Genomic DNA, 18,593 nt, shown 5'->3' with positions numbered 1-18,593 from the left:
GCGAGCGCGGAATTGCTTCCGAGGGAGAGAGGGAGAGAGAACACGCCGGCGCGCATCGGCTAATGCCAAGAGAGCGGAGGCTAACGTCGCGGAAACGGCTTAATCGCATATTCTCTCTTCCGAGAGAGAGAGAGAGAGAGAGAGAGAGAGAGAGAGAGAGAGAGAGAGAGAGAGAGAGGAGTTTGCGGAACGTGTGTCTGATGCGCCGCGGAGCTTTTGTTTTTCCCGTATATGTGTGTGTGGGTGTATGCGCGCGTGTACGTGATGCTCGTTATACTCCGCGAATGCGCGAGACCAGCTTTGCATTGCATTATGCATGTATGCGTGCGGGCTTTGCGCGATGTTGCACTGCTGCTGCCGACGACGACGACGACTTGCGATGAAAAATGTATTCGACGAGGCTGATGCTGGGAGAGGAATATGTCATTTTGTGTGCAGCGTGTGTGTGTACCGATGAGTCGCTTTTGCTGGGCAGATACGCGCGCGTATTGTATATTATTATTTTTTTTTTTGCATACACGGCTGAGATTTTAAATTAGCGCTGTATGCAACGCGGTGCTGTCGGTTTATTATCAATTAGCGTTAATTAGATCTCCCAGCACCGCAGTCGACAGAGTTTTATTTCTCAAAGTGTATAGATTCTTAATTAAACGCAGTGCGAAATCTGATTAATTAAAGTTGAATAAAGCGGCAAATTATACCCGAGCAGCAGCTCATGCCGGCAAAAAGGAAAACCGTCGATTATACCCTCCTCCTCCTCTTCACCTCGAAAATGATGGAACGCGCGCCGGCGATTATCACCCCATCCAGCCTTCGAATTCCGCAACAGCCGATCTCTCGGCGTGTATGATAATAAATCAGCGAAACGCGTATGCACGTGTGCAGCATATACATCTCGAGAACCGCGCCGCGAGATGCCGTCCAGGGTTAACCGACAAACGCGGCCGCACCGAAATTCCGGGGAAAGTGAGACGCGTGCAGTGCAGGGAATTAAGCCTCGCGAGCGCTTCCCAGGTGTTGTTTTTCCTGCCGCTGCAGCTCGGCTTCCGGAAGTGACTCGCGCTGCTCGATACGTTTTCGGTGTAATTCGTGTATGGCGGATCGGTCTCCGAACGCCGGAATAATAGCAGAAAGCGAGCATTTGAAAATTCTCCACGGAAACGGCGAGAAAACGACGAATCACCGAGCGTGACCCGCGCGTAACGCAGAGCCTTGCGCGGATTCGTGGAAAATGAGGGACAAGATAGGGGGAAAAATGTCCATAATTATCTCGCGCACGATAATCGAGGAGGAATTACACGGCTCGCGATTCTTCGACCGCGCTATGCGAGGGGACCTAATTACGCTTCGCGCATCGACGAGCCTTTCCGCGAGGCGATCCCCTCTTCTCTCTGTCCGTGTATATTATATATTAACGCTACGACGACGAAGCTGGACCGGCCGATAACAACGGCTACGAGAGAAGATATAGCACGGAAGCTCATCATCAAGAGTATTAATTTTCCGAAAAGTCGATGCAAACAATATCAGAGCGTAATCACATAACCGAAAAGCGCGTCGGCGGCGGCGGCGCCTGCTCTGTGTATACGTACTTGTATAAATTCACCGCACCTGTATTATACCCAGCTCTCCCGTATCTATATAGGTGTGGACGTGTATCTCGCCCGGTTGAGCAAGCGGCGGCGGTGGCAGGGTTATTATATCGTTAAGCCATTTAATTATCTCGGCAAACTACTCCCCGGGAATATTCCGCCCTCTTCATCGCCTCTCTCTCTCTCTCTCTCTCTCTCTCTCTCTCTCTCTCTCCCTCCCACTCCAGCAGCTCTTCTCTCTCTCTCTCTTGCGCGCGCGCGCAACTGTGCGCCGGCGCGGCCACTTTACGATTTGTTTTGCGCTGCGCGAGCATAATTTTCCCGCAAGCTTGTGTGCAATTATGCGAGAACGAGCTGCTGCAGCCGCCACCGCGAAAGTTGCCGAGCTCGATTGCCTCGTCAAAATGAAAATTACATTGTGTGTACCGTTTTAGAGCCCTCTTCTCTGTAAGCTCGTGTGTACGCGTAGCGGGTGAAGAAGGCTCACGTGAGAGGAGAAGAAGCTACGCGCATTACGTATGGATTGTCCTTTTTGCGCCTTATCCGCGTTTACGCTCAACGCCCGCCTGATGAGGGCTTATTTCTTGCCGGCTCGAAGTTTGCGCCCGTGATTTAAGAGCTTCGTCGCCGTGTATTATTAGCTCGTCTCGGGATCATTACTATTATTTAGGATGATAATCGCGCGCGCTGCCGCTAATTTTGCGAAACGAGAGAGAGCCGACACTTGTTAAAGGCCGATTTGGTAAATTAATCAACGATAGAGAGAGAGAGAGAGAGAGAGAGAGAGAGAGAGAGAGAGAGAGAGAGAGCCCAAAGCCGGCAATTCCCAAATCCCTTTCGCACACAGATCCTCTTCCTCCTATGCGCTGCAGTATAGTGTATTGCTTTGAGCGCGAAAACTGGCAAAACAACGATTATATATAAAAAAAAAAACATTTCCCCCTCGACGAGTGCCGTTCCGCATAAAAAGCTCGAGACCCTCGGCTCTCTGCTGCAGCCTCGTTCTCTTTTTATTTATTTTTTTGTTTCACCGGATCGAGCCTGCTGCACACACGAGTGCCCTCCCACGCACACACACATACACACACCCACCCACACATACACTCGCACTCGCAGTTGCTGGTAGGGGGGCAAAAGGATTCGTTAGCCTCTGTTTAGCGAACGTGCCCTCGCCGCGGGTAAATAAATGAATTCGCGAGTGCGCGCACGTCCGAAAAGTGGAGCTCGCGCGCGTGCATGCACACGTACAGCGTCGGCGGCGGCAGCAGCGAATGGACGAATAAATAATTTTATTTGCGGCCGAGAGGGTAATGCGCGGCGAAATGGCCGCCTCCGACAAAAAAAGAGAAAGAGAGTGGGAGTACGAAAAAAAGCTGCAAAAAAAAATGCGAAAGAGTGAGAGGCTCGGGCACACGTATAATCCTGCCGAGCGGAATTAACGCGGGAGTCAGGGGGGTTGCGCCGCGCTCACCGCGAGGAATTTCGCAATCTGCGTACACGCGCAAAGAGCGGCCTCGTCTCTTTTTTCAGGGATCCTCTAAATATTTCCGACGTCTCGCGTGTGTGCTGCATGCGCTTCTATTTATTTATTCCCGCAGCTCTTTCAATCCGTCGTATACCGCTTTTTATTCACCGACGTTTCTCGCTCGCGTAGCGAATCGCGTGTTTTTTCGAAACTTCTCAGGGAGAGAGCCGAGAGAGCTTTATTTTGGAAGCTCGTCCCGCCAAAGGACGCGTTGAGCTTTTAACGAGGCGATAATTGTAATTTATGCGGCAGCCGGCTTTTTTCGCTCACCGCGCACTTCTTTGTTTGATAATGCGATCGGCTCTCTCTTTTTAGAGCGCTTGCGGTCGAGCGGGAGCTTTAGCATAGCGAGTTTAATGGACGACGGCGGGGCGCGGAAATAGGAGCGATGAATTTTAATTCCCATCACGCTCTCGAGCTTTCCTGGAATATACGCGCGGCGGACGAGGTTTTTTTACGGGCGCTATTCTGATCCTCGATTTTTTTATTTTTAATCGCGCCCGGCCCCCTCGATCGTTATACACGCGTTCGACGGGAAAAATTTCACGCGCGTGTGTATCCGATTGCGGATTTTTCCGCAAAAGCGGGAATAAAATATTTAACGCGTCGCAGCCGCGATGCGCGATGAAAATAAAAGTCACGCGTGGGGAAACTGTATATAGGAGCGCGAAATACTGTGTAGAAAGTGTTGACAAACGCGAAATGAGCGCTCGCGGAACGCGATATGAATATTTTCGCCAGGTATCGTTCTCTGCGCCGCGGTACTCGCTCTCGTCCAGGATACATATTTTTCAGCGAGCTTCGCTTTTCTGCGAATCAGAGTGAGAGAGAATCCGATCCAGTTGAAACCGGCGCTTTTGGAACTCGAAACTTTAGACAAAATACGCGATTCATCTAACGTTATGAAAAATATCTTTTTTCCAGCAACAAAGGCCAGATCTGCCTAGGCTATTGCAACAAATGCACGCACAACAGCTTCCACCTGGTGCAGCAATGGGAGCACACCCGGGACTACCGGGTCTGCCTGGCCTTGGCCCAGGAGCTGGCCTGCCTGTTCCAACCTCTGCGTCGGCGGCACTGTTGGGCCTGGGTCTGCCTCCGGGTGCCGCTGCGGCACCAGCCGGCTCGGCTCACCCGCTCAACATGCTCGCCAAACCCGAGCTACACAGAGGTCAACCCGATGATCTCAAATCTAACGGTGGTGAGTTTTAATCTGGATTTATATTACTCTTTATCTCTCTCTCTCTCTCTCTCTCTCTCTCTCTCTCTCTCTCTCTCTCTCTCTCTCTCTTATCTGCTCTATGCACTTTACTCATTTTCGAATAATTTCGACGAAACGTCAAGCGATGACGTTCTGCGACAAATGGAGTTTGCGAAAGTAAAACTGTAATGCAGCTCTTTTGGCAGCTAAAAAGCTCTCATTCGAAAACAATGTTACTACTTAACCCTATTCCCGAACCGAGATGCTTATGCTGCTCAATGATACACGAGTTCCGAGAATATAGCCGCGCAAATAGCCCAACCGCGGTCTGATTGTTGTCACCGGAAATCAGTTAGCTCAACTGCACTTTTTTCTCTTCCTCCGCGAAAATACAGATGGGGCGGAGAGAACCGTTGAATATTTAACACCGTCTATAATTGACCCAGGAGTCCATCTTCCGAAACGGATTTTCCTTCATGTCGAAAATATCTTGGAGTACAATTCGATATGAAGCAGTAATGTCATAGAGCGAGCGCAGCGCAGTGACCTCGTCTCGAACTCCCAATTCTCGATCTAACAATCAATAAAACTAATCGCGCACCTCCTCTCGTCCGAGTCGAAATTGACGCAGCGAAAGCCAGTAGAGGCTCTAATCATTACGTCCTCCGGTGGTCGTCCGCAAATCGCGTTACACGATCACTTACACACGTCGTCTCTTTGACACCACAACGAGAGCGACCCTCTCTCGACTCATTCGGCGAACGGCCAATGATCGCCACTTCCGCGGACACTTATCTGGCGCGCCGCAATCGGAGCCGTCGTCGTCGTCCTCGCTGCGCTGCCTCTACAAAGTAATCAGGAGGAGACGTTTCACGGTGTCGCCTTTCGAGAGTGTTTCGTTTTATCTTGTCTGGAGTTTCTTTTTTGTTTGGCTTTCGCTCTGTGCTGATATCCCCGCTGCTGTGTGGAATGCACTTATTACGAGGGAGCAGACTAAATAATATGCAGAAACGAACTCTTCTCCGACTGCGGATAAAAATAAAATTCGTAACAATCCCATCGTGCTTCTCCGCCGTCGTGCAATAACCACGACTACCGCCCGACAAGAGCGGGATAAATGATTTACGAATACGCGTGCGCGAGAGAGCGGGAGAAAGAAATGGAAAAAGCAATATTTACCGTTTCCTTTTTCGCTCGCGTTTTCGCTGCACTGGGTGTATCTGAAATTGTTATCGTTTTAAAAGGCAGTCCCGTCCACTCGATTATTTTCGATTCTCCAATTTTTGTTTCGATTACTACGATTTTTCTCGTTCGCTGCCGATCGTTTTTCATCTATATGTGTACAGACTAGACCGCGCAGTCATTGACCGCCAAAAATAGAGAGAGCTCCATTGATCGAGCCGCAGACTAATTGCTCGCGAAGGGGAAAGAGAAAGAGCTTTTTGCACTCGAAAATGCGTGCAGCAAAGTGAGGGGGCGATTAAACAAACGAATGTGCAAACGACATTCCAAACGAGCTGTGAATAATTTCCGTCAAGATTGCAGCGGCGCGACCTCGATTCTCGACTCCCACTCTGTATCGTTATTCCTCTCCCTCCTCCGTGTATATAATGCACGCAGACCAGCGCAGGTGTACCTATATAGATCCTCGTTTTCTCGTGAAGACGATATACGAGTAGCGGAAGGGAGAGAGTAGAGCGTTCGCACTTGTCCAGCCAGCCGAGGAACGCTGACAAAGTGTCGAGTACCTTGGAGAAGGGTTTTCGCTTCTCTCTCTCTCGCTCGGTTCTTCCCGTCCGACGAGAACTCTCGGAATCTCCTCTCGACACGAGGGCGCTTCCGACTGTCCTTCTCGCTCGCTTTTATCTCTCTCGCTCCGGCTTCTAGCTCCTTACATCTGCCTACTGCTCTGTGACCGTCTCTCTCTCTCTCTCTCTCTCTCTCTCTCTCTCTCTCTCTCTCTCTCTCTCTCTCTCTCTCTATCTCGTTCTCTTTCTTCATCTCCCCGGCTCATTGTCCGCGCGAGATAAACTTCGTGATCGATCAATTCTCTCTCGTGTCTCTCCGTACCCGCCGCGTATCTTTCCTCCTGCAACGATTATGCAACAAATACCCACCGAAACTCCGCGAACAGAAATTCGAAAAAACCCCACTGCTCACGCGCTCTCGTCAACTACTCAAAACTACCGCAAAAAAGTCCCTCGCGCACCATTAACAACAGCGGCAGCAGTGCTCACCACCTCCTCTCCAATTTATAAACTAACTCGCGCCGGAGCATCGGCTCGAGCTCCTCTTGGCTGCGCGCGGTAATGAAGCACGCCGCTGCCTCTCTCTCTCTCCCTCCTCTGCAGCAGCGCACTATTCGATACGCCGCCGACGAGTTAAACAAGCCGGGCCAGCGCGCGGCGGCTGCATTATTGCGATCGTTGTCGAGTCATTAAGCCCCCGGAGGGAGCGTGTATCCACTTTCGGAGAGAGAGAGAGAGAGAGAGAGAGAGAGAGAGAGAGAGAGAGAGAGAGAGAGAGAGAGAGAGAGAGAGAGAAAGAGAGAGAGAGAGCGATGTCGCCGGGCGTCGTGATTGCCGGTAGTTTTGCGCGATTATCGACTGGCGGCGTGATTCATTAACGCTCGCCTCCGAGAGCTCGTTCCGCGCGCTACGACGATGTTAAGTGATTATACGGACACCGCCGCCGCTCTGTAAGATGGGATTAAATATCGACTCTCCGACTTTGTTGCTACACGATGTTTCTTGCTTGCTGCTGCTGCTTCTTCTTCTCCTTTTTTCCGGATCGAGGCTGCTGCTGCTTTTTGCGTTTTAATGAGAATGCAGCGAGCTGCGCGCGCGGATGCAAATTTATTTTTCGATCCACCGACGCTCCGCGTTATTCTTGGCCGCGTACTGCTGAGCTGACCGATGCAAATTGTCGAGGAATTTCTCCGAGGGCTTTATCGCGCTATAATACTCTATACCTGCCGCGCAGCCCGGCTCAATGTGTTTTAGGAAGTCATGCCTTAATTCCACGGAAATAATGCAAAGCTTGCCGCCCCGCAGCGCTCGCTGCTGGTTATAATTAGATAATGGAACAGCCGCGCTATATACTTTGCTTAATTCATAACTAAGAGAGCCCGTATCGAAAAAAAAGAAACAACAGCGCAAAACGGTATAATCTAAACAGCGAAAATTCAATCCCCCTCTGATGAAATCAACACTCGCACAATGCCTGCCGGCATTATCACGCGAGCCGCAAGCGCCGCTGATTAAGCACGACATCGCTCGTCAGCGTAAAAAGCCCGAAAAAAGCTCGCACCCCCCACATAACGGGGAGCGAGTTAAAAAGAGCAGAGAGTCTTCCACGCGATATACGTCGAGTCACGCACGACCTCCTCGAAATCTCTCTCGTGTATACACGAGAAGAAAAAGAAGAAGGAGGAGGAGGAATCGCACCGAGCGATCGCGCGCCGACGTAAATAAAGCGCCTCGAGCCGAGGTTAGTAAAAGGTTGTCGTAAAAGCTCCTTCCCCCGACACACACACACACACAGCCTTATTTCAATTTCCCAAATAGACAGTTGATGTATCCCTCGCGCCGCGGAACGACCTCTTTGCGTTTTAGTGGAGAATTATGCGCGAAAGAGAAAGAGAGATAGATAGATCCGAGCTCTCGTGTATATATGCTTGTATGTCTGTCCGTTTACGAGGTCGAGGCTGTGGAGGCATATAACTGCTCGGCGAAGAATGAAACGCGACGAAGACGACGGAGAGAAGCGACTTGTTTTATGGAGTCGAGCAGGGCAGACTGATTGATTGATTTTCGAGGAGGTTTCTTTCGTCGCAGGAAGCTCGAATTCGTATTAACGGCTGTTGGGATTTGCGAAAATTGCGGCAGGTTATTAGCGGAATGTGGGTCAGCTTTTTGTGATTTTTGCAGCTCGTATCTTTCGTGTTATGAATGATGATGCGCTAGAGTCTGAAATAAACCAGCGCGGAATAGTTTGTCAAAAAAACTTTATAGATAAACTCTGGCGAAGGCACTTGATCTCGAGAGTTTTAGTCATAACGCTCATATTGCAATCAGACACGAACGCTTCCATAACGTACACGTCTTCCAAAAGTTACGTCGTTAAAAAAATGGAACGAACGGAGTAAAAACGAATAAGCACACGGCGAATCTCCCGAAGAAAAAAAGTACCTTCAAGAAAATTGACTTACAAGCAGACGCCGCGCTTACACTCTAGAAGATACATCAGCGCGAGCCGCGGTAGAAAAGCAGCAGCTGAAGAATAAGAGACAGAGAGTAGAAGAAACATCGTGCGCATCGGCGTTTCGCGCAGCACTTTTCTCTCTCTTCCTCTCTAGCCGCGAGGAAAAGAGGATGTAGCTCGCTCGTCGACGCGGATCCGATTGTCAGAGCGACGAGAGCTTTGTGCCCCGGTATATTTTCTCCCGGCGGCGCTCGAACCCGGTGATTTTCTTTTTCCGGATAATGTAGCGATCCTCGCCCCACGTATAACTCCTCCTTTATTCTCTCTCTTTCGGCTCGTTTTTCAACTTTCGCGAAAAATTCCCCGAGCTCTTCCACGCGAACGCGCGTTTTCTTTTTGAGCTGTTTTTTCTCGTTTCTTTACCGCCTGTATAAGTATTCGTGACACCGACCACACGTGTTCGTTTTGAAAAACGACAGCTGTTCAACGATACGCCCGAGAAAAATGAGGAGCGATAAGCACACAGCCCGGCTTCGTGCGAAAGGGCAAGTCATTCGGAATCAACTAAAAGCAATCTCGATCTTCCCCTCGGAAAAAAAGAGAGAAAACAACCCCGACGTCAAATACCACGAAATTAATTCGAGAAATACACAGAAGAGCTACCCCTACGTCTCAATCTCTCTCTCTCTCTCTCTCTCTCTCTCTCTCTCTCTCTCTCTCTCTCTCTCTCTCTCTCTCTCTCTCTCTCTCTCTCTCTCTCGCGAGTCACGTCGCTCGCCAAGTGCAAAAAGTCACGCACCCGGTTTCGCTCCCTCTTTCGTATACGCAGTATACGCCGGAGACCACATACATTGCGGGGTGTATCACCGTTAGACTGTAAATATGTACAAGGACTCCCGCGCACGGCAGAGGGTGCGGAGAGGACGAAGATCAAGCGCGACGCTAAGAGCGGAGAGAGTCGAGTGTCAGGGGGCGGAGAAAAGCTCTACAAGCTTTTTTTCGTTCTCGACGCTCGTGTTCGCTCGAGAAAAAAAACACACTGAATATAACGCGAGCCGAGCCGTACGTATAAAGCCCTACTGTGCCGAGAGTTGAGCTTAATTCCGCGCTTCGCCTCCTCCTCATAAATTATGCATCCAGCGCGCATCATCGCTCTCCTTACAAAACAGCCGATCTATCTCGGCGCTCTTCTCGTCCGTTATAACAAACCCCCGCGCGACTCGGAATATACCCTCCGTCTCTCCCGGCATACCGCGGAGTTATGGGGCCGTCTCGTCGGCGGCGAAGAATTTTCTCATATTTCCCGATTATTACGAAGAGAACCAGAGGAGGATGAGCGCGCGCGGGCTGCCAGCTCCGGTTGTGTACACGCCGGAAAGCTCGCCCCGAGCAAACTTGCGGTGCGGCGGTGTACACAGTTGGCCGTCTTCCTCTTCTTCCTACCTCTTTTCACCGCGAGGACTGAATGCGCCGGGCCGCTCTTTATCCGTTTTCTTCCTTGCGAGTTTCTGCTCTCTCCCTCGACGGCTTTATATCTGCAGCAGCTCAGCGACTCTGTGTGTGTGTGTGTGTGTGTGTGTGTGTGTATATACCGTCTTTTATGCATGCGGTCGTGGAGAGCTTTTGTTTCGCCGACTAAATGTTTTGGGAGGGACGGACCGTGGCGGTGGTCGCTTTGACGAGGTGTGAAAGCTCGAAGAGCAGTAGTGGTAAAGTTTAATCGATGTTTGATCGAAAAGAAAATCAAAATGCATCGCTGGCGTATAATATCAGGTGAAACCGAGATGATAAATCTACGCGAATGGTAAAAAGCGCTCGTGTGCGCGGAGCATCAGCCTTCGACCTAACAAAGAAAAACTTTCAAAGAACATGCATCTCGCGAACAAAGTGTATACACGTTCTCTTTCCTTGTACACGTATACACATATATACGCCCGCGTTGCGCTGCGGAATTCGCCCGCGCAATTTTTCCAGCCGTCTTTTTCTATTACTTTCCGCGTAGCGCGTTTCTCTCTCCCCGGAGAAGAAGGTAAAAAGATTTCGAAATAGTCGAGTGCTTTCCTCTTTCATGCGTCGCTCGCATTGTCGATGCTCAAGTGCACGTACGTACACGTACAGATGTATACACCCCGATAGACACGAGAATAATGATTAAAAGGAGGAGGATTGATGCTCGACCTCCTGTGTATTTCTGCGTATATGTCCACGACTGAAAAACTCATGCGATATTCTTCTCTTTTGTGTTGCAGGTTTGAATCCATCGGAGGAGAGGCATGTGAGTATCACCACGCATTTCATTTTTTTTCTCTCTCATTGTACTGTTCTCTCTTTCTCTTTCTTCGATATCCTCCCTCACCCCCTTGTCACAGCTTATACTCTCCCGTCTTTTCATCCTCACATTTGTACAGCCTGTGTCTGTGCAGTCGACTGTGTGCGTGTGCGCGTACGTGTGTGTGCGTATTGTACATCCATATATATCTCTGTGTATTTCATGCGGTTAAGAGGCTGGCATTGTGGAGCGAGGCCAAAGGCGAGAGACCAAGTAGATTACATAGCGGGCCTCTCTGGGGTATTCAAGTGAAAAAAAGAGAAGAAGCGCACAGAGAGAAGGATCTACATCTAAAATTTACGCGAAAACGACGATGAAGCGATGACGCGACCGGGAGGTATTCGGGAGCAGCGTGTGTCAGAGCAATGAAACCGTACGTAATTTGCCGCCGCACGCGAGAACAAGAGTCGTAAAAGAAAGAAACGCTCGTGCCAAACCCGAGCGTCTCACGCTAAAAGCAATGCGCGAGAGTAGCGCGTCGGGGAGAAAAAGGAAAGAGCAAAGCCGAAATCGCGTTTAAAAGGGAACGGACGATTGCCCATAGAAAGGCATAAAAGCACGAAATAATACGCTGTGCGCTACACGCAAGAAAAGAGAAAGAGAGCAAGAGAAAGATGAAGTGGCTAACGCCTCTCGCGAACGAGCCTTAAAAGCTCCCTTATATTCCCGCCGACTCATTGTGTTATATTATACTCCCGATCCCTTTTCTCCTCGGCGGGCTACAGCCACTCAGCGACGCGGCTCGACATCATTATCCCCGCGTTATCTCCCCTAATCTCTCGTCTTTCTCTCTCTCTCTCTCTCTCTCTCTCTCTCTCTCTCTCTCTCTCTCTCTCGTTCTCTCTTCCGTCGTCTTCTCGAATCCTCGAGAGGGAGAGAGATTGCGGTCGTCGCGTGTGTGTGTGTGTGTGTGTCTCGTATCTCCCATTGTTATGATTTATTTATTGATTTCTATATGCGTCCGCGCGTGACTCTTCTGCGTGATGTATCGTACTCGGGATTGAGTTTTCCATTCGGGCCAGCTCGTAACTCACGTTGAACCAGCGATAAAACGCGAGCCGGGGAATATTTACGCGGCGCGAAGCGTCACGGGAAAAAGAAAAAGATCCTCTTACACGTATAACATAGGCAGGACTAAATCCGATGCCGCCAGTTTTTACGACTCGGACTGTAATTGGATTACGAAGCTTTCCTTCCGAAAATACGAATTTCACCTAAGCACGCATTTCGGCCGAATAAGCGTATAAAGAGAGAGGGAAAAAATCGCCGAGTAAATCCAAGACGCGAGAGCGCAAAAAAGCAAATCCTCGTCGCAAAAAAGAAGCAAGAAAACCATGAGCACAGCGGCTCTCTCTCGTACGATTTCAGCTCGTAAAGCAGATTATTCAGGGGCTATAGCTCCGCTACTACTACTCGACGCGCGGCGGCGGCGGCGGCGACGGCGGAGTAGTAGCGATCGCAGAGCCAACCTATAAGCGCCTTGTAGTAACCGGATCGACGTGCGCGCGCAGAGCTAAAGCGGCCGCCGACGGAGATATAAAAGCGTCGTTTGCGTCGTCGTCGACGGACCCGTAAAAGACTCTGCTCTTGCCCTCGTCAAAAACGACGACTACGACGACGAGCTTTCGCGGTTATAAAGCGGCTCTATAGCAACGGCAGCAGCGGCGGCGCGTTTATTAAAAGTCCCGAGTGTTAACGCGTTTAGTCGTCGTATCATCGAGCTCTCTTTCTCTCTAGGTACGCACTTTAGCGCCGGCTTTTTAGAGCTGGATTAGAGCCCGGACTGTTGGCTTAATTGGAAAGTGGAGCTCAGCTCTCTTTTTTTTTTTTTTTTTTTTGTTGTCGAAGGGAAATGCTTTATTCCGCGTGTTTCACTCCGCGGCGAGCGTTAAACTTTGATATAACTCTAATTAAATCGGCCGCTCGCACTCCGATACGCGCGTGTACGTAAACGCTGCCTAACGACCGATAACTGTATAACGAAGCCCGTGGTAAATTCGCGCGGCAATTCCTGCCGAGAGAGAGAGAGAGAGAGAGAGAGAGAGAGAGAGAGAGAGAGAGAGAAGCTTGCAGCAGCGGCGCCACTCCGGTAATTAGCCGTCCGCTTAATACGCGCAATTATTACGGATTGATAATCGGGGGGCCAGGGCGGACGGCGCAGCGCCCGAGATATCGCGGCTGGTAATAGCCGCAGACACGAGTCGTTAGGCAGTGCGCTGTGGTGGAGCTTCTTCCTTCCTTCCTTCCTTCCCGACCGAGGAGGAGAGCTTGCGGGCTCCAGCATCAGAGGGCCATGAAATTGAAATATGAATGCTAATGGCTCGAGGCCGAGGTAGCTTACGCGGGTGTACATTTCTACAAATACGAAAAATCATACTTTTCTCGTCTGTATTAGAGAGCACTCGAAAAACAATCCCATAAAGAGCGTCATCTCCCACTCCCATAACCTGCCTACCTATATACAGCCCTCGTCATATCGCTCTCCCACACCTCGCCGGCGTTCCGGTCTACTGTGTATATACAACAGAGGCTCTCTACAGCATCATCCTACTTGGGCTGGCGTCCTAATCGCGCGCTGGCCCGAGGCTTTAAAGGCGGGGGCGATTTCGCGGAAATGCCCATAAATAATGCAGCGCCGATCAAAACTTCATCGTACACGCCCCGACGTGCGGGCGCGGAGAAATCGGAATTACGCCCATGATACGCCGTGAACGCGGTATATATAACAGCCGATAGCCGGGCGTATAGAGCAACGCGTTTCAACGGACGATCCTATCTCCGCGAGAGAGAGAGAGAGAGAGAGAGAGAGAGAGAGAGAGAGAGAGAGAGAGTAAATTTTATCAATATGCAGCCGTCACACTGCTCGCGAGAAATAACTTTTCACCGCGCGCGCGCGCGATGTATAAAGTCTCTCCGGCGAAACTTCCCCTCACGCCGTGGCGTCGTGTCAGAGTCGGTAAACACACAGGCGCGCGCTGGCGAGAGACGTTACCGATGCATTTCCGTCAGTAGCAGCTCGAAAATCGTCAATGTTATTTCCGCGCACGTTCGCGCGCTCGTCGAACGCAATCCCCCCCTTTGTGGCTTTCATCCTCCACCCCTCAGCCACCCCCTTATACACAGCTAGCCAGCAGCTCTCTCTCTCTCTCTCTCTCTCTCTCTCTCTCTCTCTCGCGTTCGATTTCATTTTGTCTCGGCATTTCCGGCAACGTGACGGGGAATCCGATTTCGCTCGATTCGCCTCCGCCGCCAGCCGTGAAAGGAGTCGGTGCTTGTCAAGGAGCTCGAGAGCTGTATATATAGAGAGTAGGGGTAGGAGGGAGCCTTTCCTTTGGAATCTCGCGCGCGAGGATCGACCGAGAGCTGCTGGGAAATTGAGAGCAGAAGTGTATTGAAGAGAATTTTTCTCTGAGCTGCGCGCCCTGGTGTGAGAGAGAGAGAGAGAGAGAGAGAGAGAGAGTTTTTAGCCGCTGCTGCTGCTTTTCTTTGAAAGGAGGTTTCTCTCCTGCTTTTGAGGTATTTCAGATAGAGTGTAATCGCCAGGGGGTTTATTTTTCTCGTTTTTAATGTTGCGAGGATTATTTGCCCGTCCGCGTCTTCGCATAATACTCTCTCGCTTTGAGCGATTACGTCGTTGGTACATTCGAATTCGAAAAGTAGCTCGTGATACTGTGGCGGAATCCGAGAAACAGGTCCTCCGAAATAAGATACAATCAAGATCTAACGAGCGCAGAGTACGGACACGAGCTAAGAGCTCGCGGACGAGATAGCGGGAGAAAGAGGTCGAGAAGGCGTCGGTGGCGGCTCTCTCGCTCGAGTATGATCGTTATTCGCGTTGCACAGAGCGTGTCTGGCTTGAAGCATCCGACGGTGGTGAGAAATATTTCTCTCGCTCTCTGTTCTCTGTGTATTAGAGCTCGCTCGCGCTTCGATTCTTTCCTCTCTCCAGTCTCCGCTCGGGAAAACGAGAAGGGACGTATAAAAGAGGTCCGAGAGAGGGAGAGAGAGAGAGAGAGAGAGAGAGAGAGAGAGAGAGAGAGAGAATGGTTCACTTTGCACTTTCATCTCGAAGCTGCTGTTGCTGCTCTTCGGACAGTAAATACGTCGTGAGAGAGCAAGAAGTGGAAGTGAGATTCGCCGCGCCTTTTACGAGGGGAATCACTTTTGTTTGATGGAACGTGAGGGAGAGGGCGCGCGAAAATCGCCGAGAGCCGGAGCGCGCAATTTTATTTCCCTTTTATTTACAGCCCGATCGCTCCTTCCGTGTTTCTCCACGACGTTTCGCCCGAGGAGAGATTAAGGAACGTGTTAAATTCGCGCGGTATATCCTGTACATTCTACGTGGCTGGATTTTTTTACATCGCGCTTGAATGCAAAATTAACGACAGAAAAATCTACTGCAGACGCGGCACTGGCAGTGGAAAAAAGCGACGCGCGTTCACTCCTTTCATTATATACGCGAAATGAAAAGCCTCGTCGGACAAACCGCTGCGGCGCGTAAAAAAAGCCATATAGCGACCGCGAGCGTAAAGAGGGTGCGAAAAAGGCGCGCGAAACAAAGGTAAGTATCGGTCGAACTGCGCTTTCACAGCGTGTGTGTGCGGAGCGCGAGAGTGAAAAAAACGCGGCGCGGCGGACGCGCACTTTTAGCTCTCCCGCGCGTGTCAATCACCGCGCGAGCGCGGAAAAAAAAGGGGACGCGCGCGATCGATTGTTCGACGCGATTATCGATTATCCGGACCGACGCCGGTCAGTGCGAGAGCCATTTTCCGAGCCGACGGCTGCTTCTTCCCCCGGTCTTTTGTGCGCGTGCAATTTTTTTGCCCTGGCTTTATGTTGCGTTTATTGTACACTCGCTTCTTTTTTCCATCGCAAGCTCGAAAAGGAAAATAGCGCGATGATTGTTTTAATTCTCGAAGAGGCACCGCGCTATCGAATTACCGCTCAATTAGGAGAGCCCTCGAACGCCGTCCTAACGAAGCTCGACGTGAAGTGGAGCAAAGGAACTCGCTCTCTCGGCCGGCGGGGCATTTATTAAATTCGAAGAAAAATTTTCATCCCTCGAGCTCTGCTCTAGCGCTTCCTTTATCTCCCCCGCCTCGCTCTTTTTTCTCCCTCGTCCGCCGCGTACACCCTCGTAGCGCTCTCTCTCTCTCTCTCTCTCTCTTTTATATCTTTTAATCCCATCAGCAGCGCGACGGCGTCGTCGCTCGGTAAATTAAATCCCGGATAAAGTGCAAATAAACCCGACGTCCCGAGTAAAAGGGACTTTCGCGCTGCGGCTTCGAAGCCGCAGACTGCTACTACTACACGCCAGTCGGAATATTAATTAGCGAGCGCTCCCGCACACACGCGATAAAGCTCTATATCCTGTGTGCGTGTGTGTGTCTAAGCGCAGCGCAGCGAGATCCAATATCCGCGATTGTGCAGCGGGGCTGCAGCTCTTTGAAAAAAAAAATATATATTTAAAAGGCTATCGCTTTCAGCGCGGCGATCTTTTGACGCGCGTTTAGTGAAAAAAAAGAGAGCAACGGCATATAGACTCTGCTGGCGGGAAAGTGCTACTATCCGACGGGGGGTGTGCGTGAGAGCGAAAAAAAAAATAGAAAATACGCCGCGAAATAAAAGCGCGCCGGGGATAGAGAGTGTAATTTATTTTAATTAAAGTAGCTGCATTATGTAAGCGAGTGACGCGCGGGCTTTGCACCGCCGGAGCCAGCACGGCGCGAAGGGGTTGTTGCAGACCGTCGGGCGACAAAAGAGCGAGCTCGAGAGCCCGTAAGTGCGTGAGAGGTGCTTAAAAAATTTTTTTCTCCATTATGGTACGTGTACTAAGCGCGGCAGTGTTCTTTGCCAACGAGTTGAAACTGTTATAAATGCGAGTATTTAAACGAATGAAAATCCATTAGAATACAAAGCGCAGAGCGCGCATCAAAAGTCCGCAAGCTCGTCGAAACTAATTCAGCCGCGTCGTGTCTCGGTCTTACAGAAGGGCACTTGAGAGTACAGTTCTCCTCCTTCTCGCACTCGCGCGCCTCGTCGACACCTCTGATCTCGTTAGGGCGGCGCGCGTTAATTAATTTACAAGATGGCTTGAGACGGAAAATTAGCAGCCGGTACAAACTCGCATACACGTATAATATTTGGCGTCGCTCGTTATTGTAATAATATTCTGCGCGTCGTACGCACGCAGCGAGGTGTATCAAAAAAGGAAAAAATACGATACAACGACCCCTCGTCGAACAAAGCGCGCAACCCTTCCGTGCGCGAGCAGTTCCTAAACACGATTTTAAACATCCGTCGCGTCGTGTACAACGTCGAGTGAGAGAGAGAGAGAGAGAGCTCGTCTGGTAATCCGCTTAGAAGCTATCAAATCTCAAAATAGCGGCATCAAGCCAGCCAAACTTGCGCGCCAGCGCCCCAGTATACACGTCGTCGTCCTCGTGCCGGGGTTGGAGTGAGGGGGTGAGAGTGAGTGAGAGAGAGAGAGAGAGAGAGAGAGAGAGAGAGAGAAGGCACGTTTTAATTACTAATTGAAACGCTCCGCTCGCGCCCTCGAGGGGAAGCCGAGTTTCTCTCTCAATTCCGCTGCTGCGCTTCGAGTTGGAGGGTGATTTCGCCCTCTCTCGGTCCGTAGAGTGAGAGAGAGAGAAGTTGGCGTTGAAAGCGCGTCGTTTGATAACCGGCGCGCGAGTTTTGCGCCTGGCAGGGGATGTTTAATGTTTTAAATGCGGAGGGGGTGAGCGAGCGACGCCGCTTTTTGTTGCGCTCCGCGAACTGCTGGATTCCGTGGGATTTCGGTATTTTCGAGAGTGTGCAGCTGTTGGAAATTTTAATGAGACTTCGCCGCCGAGAGATTCGACTATTGTTTAGAGCTTCTTTATTGCGCGTTTCGTATATGCTGACGAGCGCGCATTTGTGTGTGTGTAATGTACGCGTGATTCGGGCGACAGGGAGGAGAGGAAGATTTTTGCGGGTTGAAAGATTTTACCAAACACGATAAACGAAGCAAATTTGCACGGCTTTAATTGGCTTTTTTCACGGGGTCTCTATACGTGTAAACGTACTATGCTAAGCACACAAGCCATTTAAGTGGTGTAAATAAACGAGCGGTCATCCATACGGTAGACGCTTTTTTATTCAACTTCTGAATCGCCGCTAAGCGTGTTTTATTTTCCCTCGCGATCCCTCAATAAATACAGCGCCCGAAAGCCCATAAAACACGATACAATTCCAATATCCCGAAGCATTCTCAGGAAGAAGCAAAAAAATTATCGCTCCAGCGGCACTACGGCACGAAAAGAAACGAATTAATCACGAGTGTTTAGCCTTTCCTCCCCTCGAGTCTCTCCTGGTTTTTTGCGCGCCTTCTCTCCGCGGCATAAGAAAGCAAGCTCGAAGCTCGGCAAGATTTACGAGACAGCACCGCCGTCGACGACGACGACGAAAGCTACCGGCGACGACGATCAGCTAATTGAAACATAGTGCGGCGGCGGCGCGTTTGGATTACTCGCTCGCCTGCAAATGAGATTCGTTCTCTCGTGGCGCGCGAGGGGAGTTTTTAAGAGCCGAGGGAGTGTGAGGGTGTAGAGCAGAGCTCGGCGCGACTATAGGGTTGGGGGACGATTCTTAGCGCGTTGCTTGTCGAGGGTGGCTTTGCGTTTTTTTCTCTCTTCTTTTTCTTCGTCTTCTTTTACGAGCCTGGCTTTTGCCGACTGCGAAATTAGTTGGAGATAACTTTTT

At 50.5% G+C, this 18,593-nt stretch overlaps 1 protein-coding gene across 34 annotated transcripts in view; it reads left to right on the top strand.

Moving 5' to 3' along the window:
- The window catches only part of LOC100121268 (protein groucho), a 136,031-nt gene that overhangs the window by 101,758 nt on the left and 15,680 nt on the right, over positions 1 to 18,593 (top strand). For 28 of the 34 annotated variants that reach the window (XM_031925093.2, XM_032597083.1, XM_031925086.2 and 25 more), the window contains 2 exons: positions 4,042 to 4,318; positions 10,771 to 10,796. In XM_031925093.2, the coding sequence (XP_031780953.1) occupies positions 4,042 to 4,318; positions 10,771 to 10,796 (303 nt within the window). The remainder of the gene's footprint in view (positions 1 to 4,041; positions 4,319 to 10,770; positions 10,797 to 18,593) is intronic. The other 6 variants (XM_032597084.1, XM_031925080.2, XM_032597081.1 and 3 more) reach the window with 1 other exon arrangement.

The sequence above is a fragment of the Nasonia vitripennis genome, chromosome 2 (genome assembly GCF_009193385.2).
Source record: "Nasonia vitripennis strain AsymCx chromosome 2, Nvit_psr_1.1, whole genome shotgun sequence".
Classification (NCBI taxonomy): Eukaryota; Metazoa; Arthropoda; class Insecta; order Hymenoptera; family Pteromalidae; genus Nasonia; species Nasonia vitripennis.
This window is presented reverse-complemented; position numbering and strand designations above follow the sequence as displayed.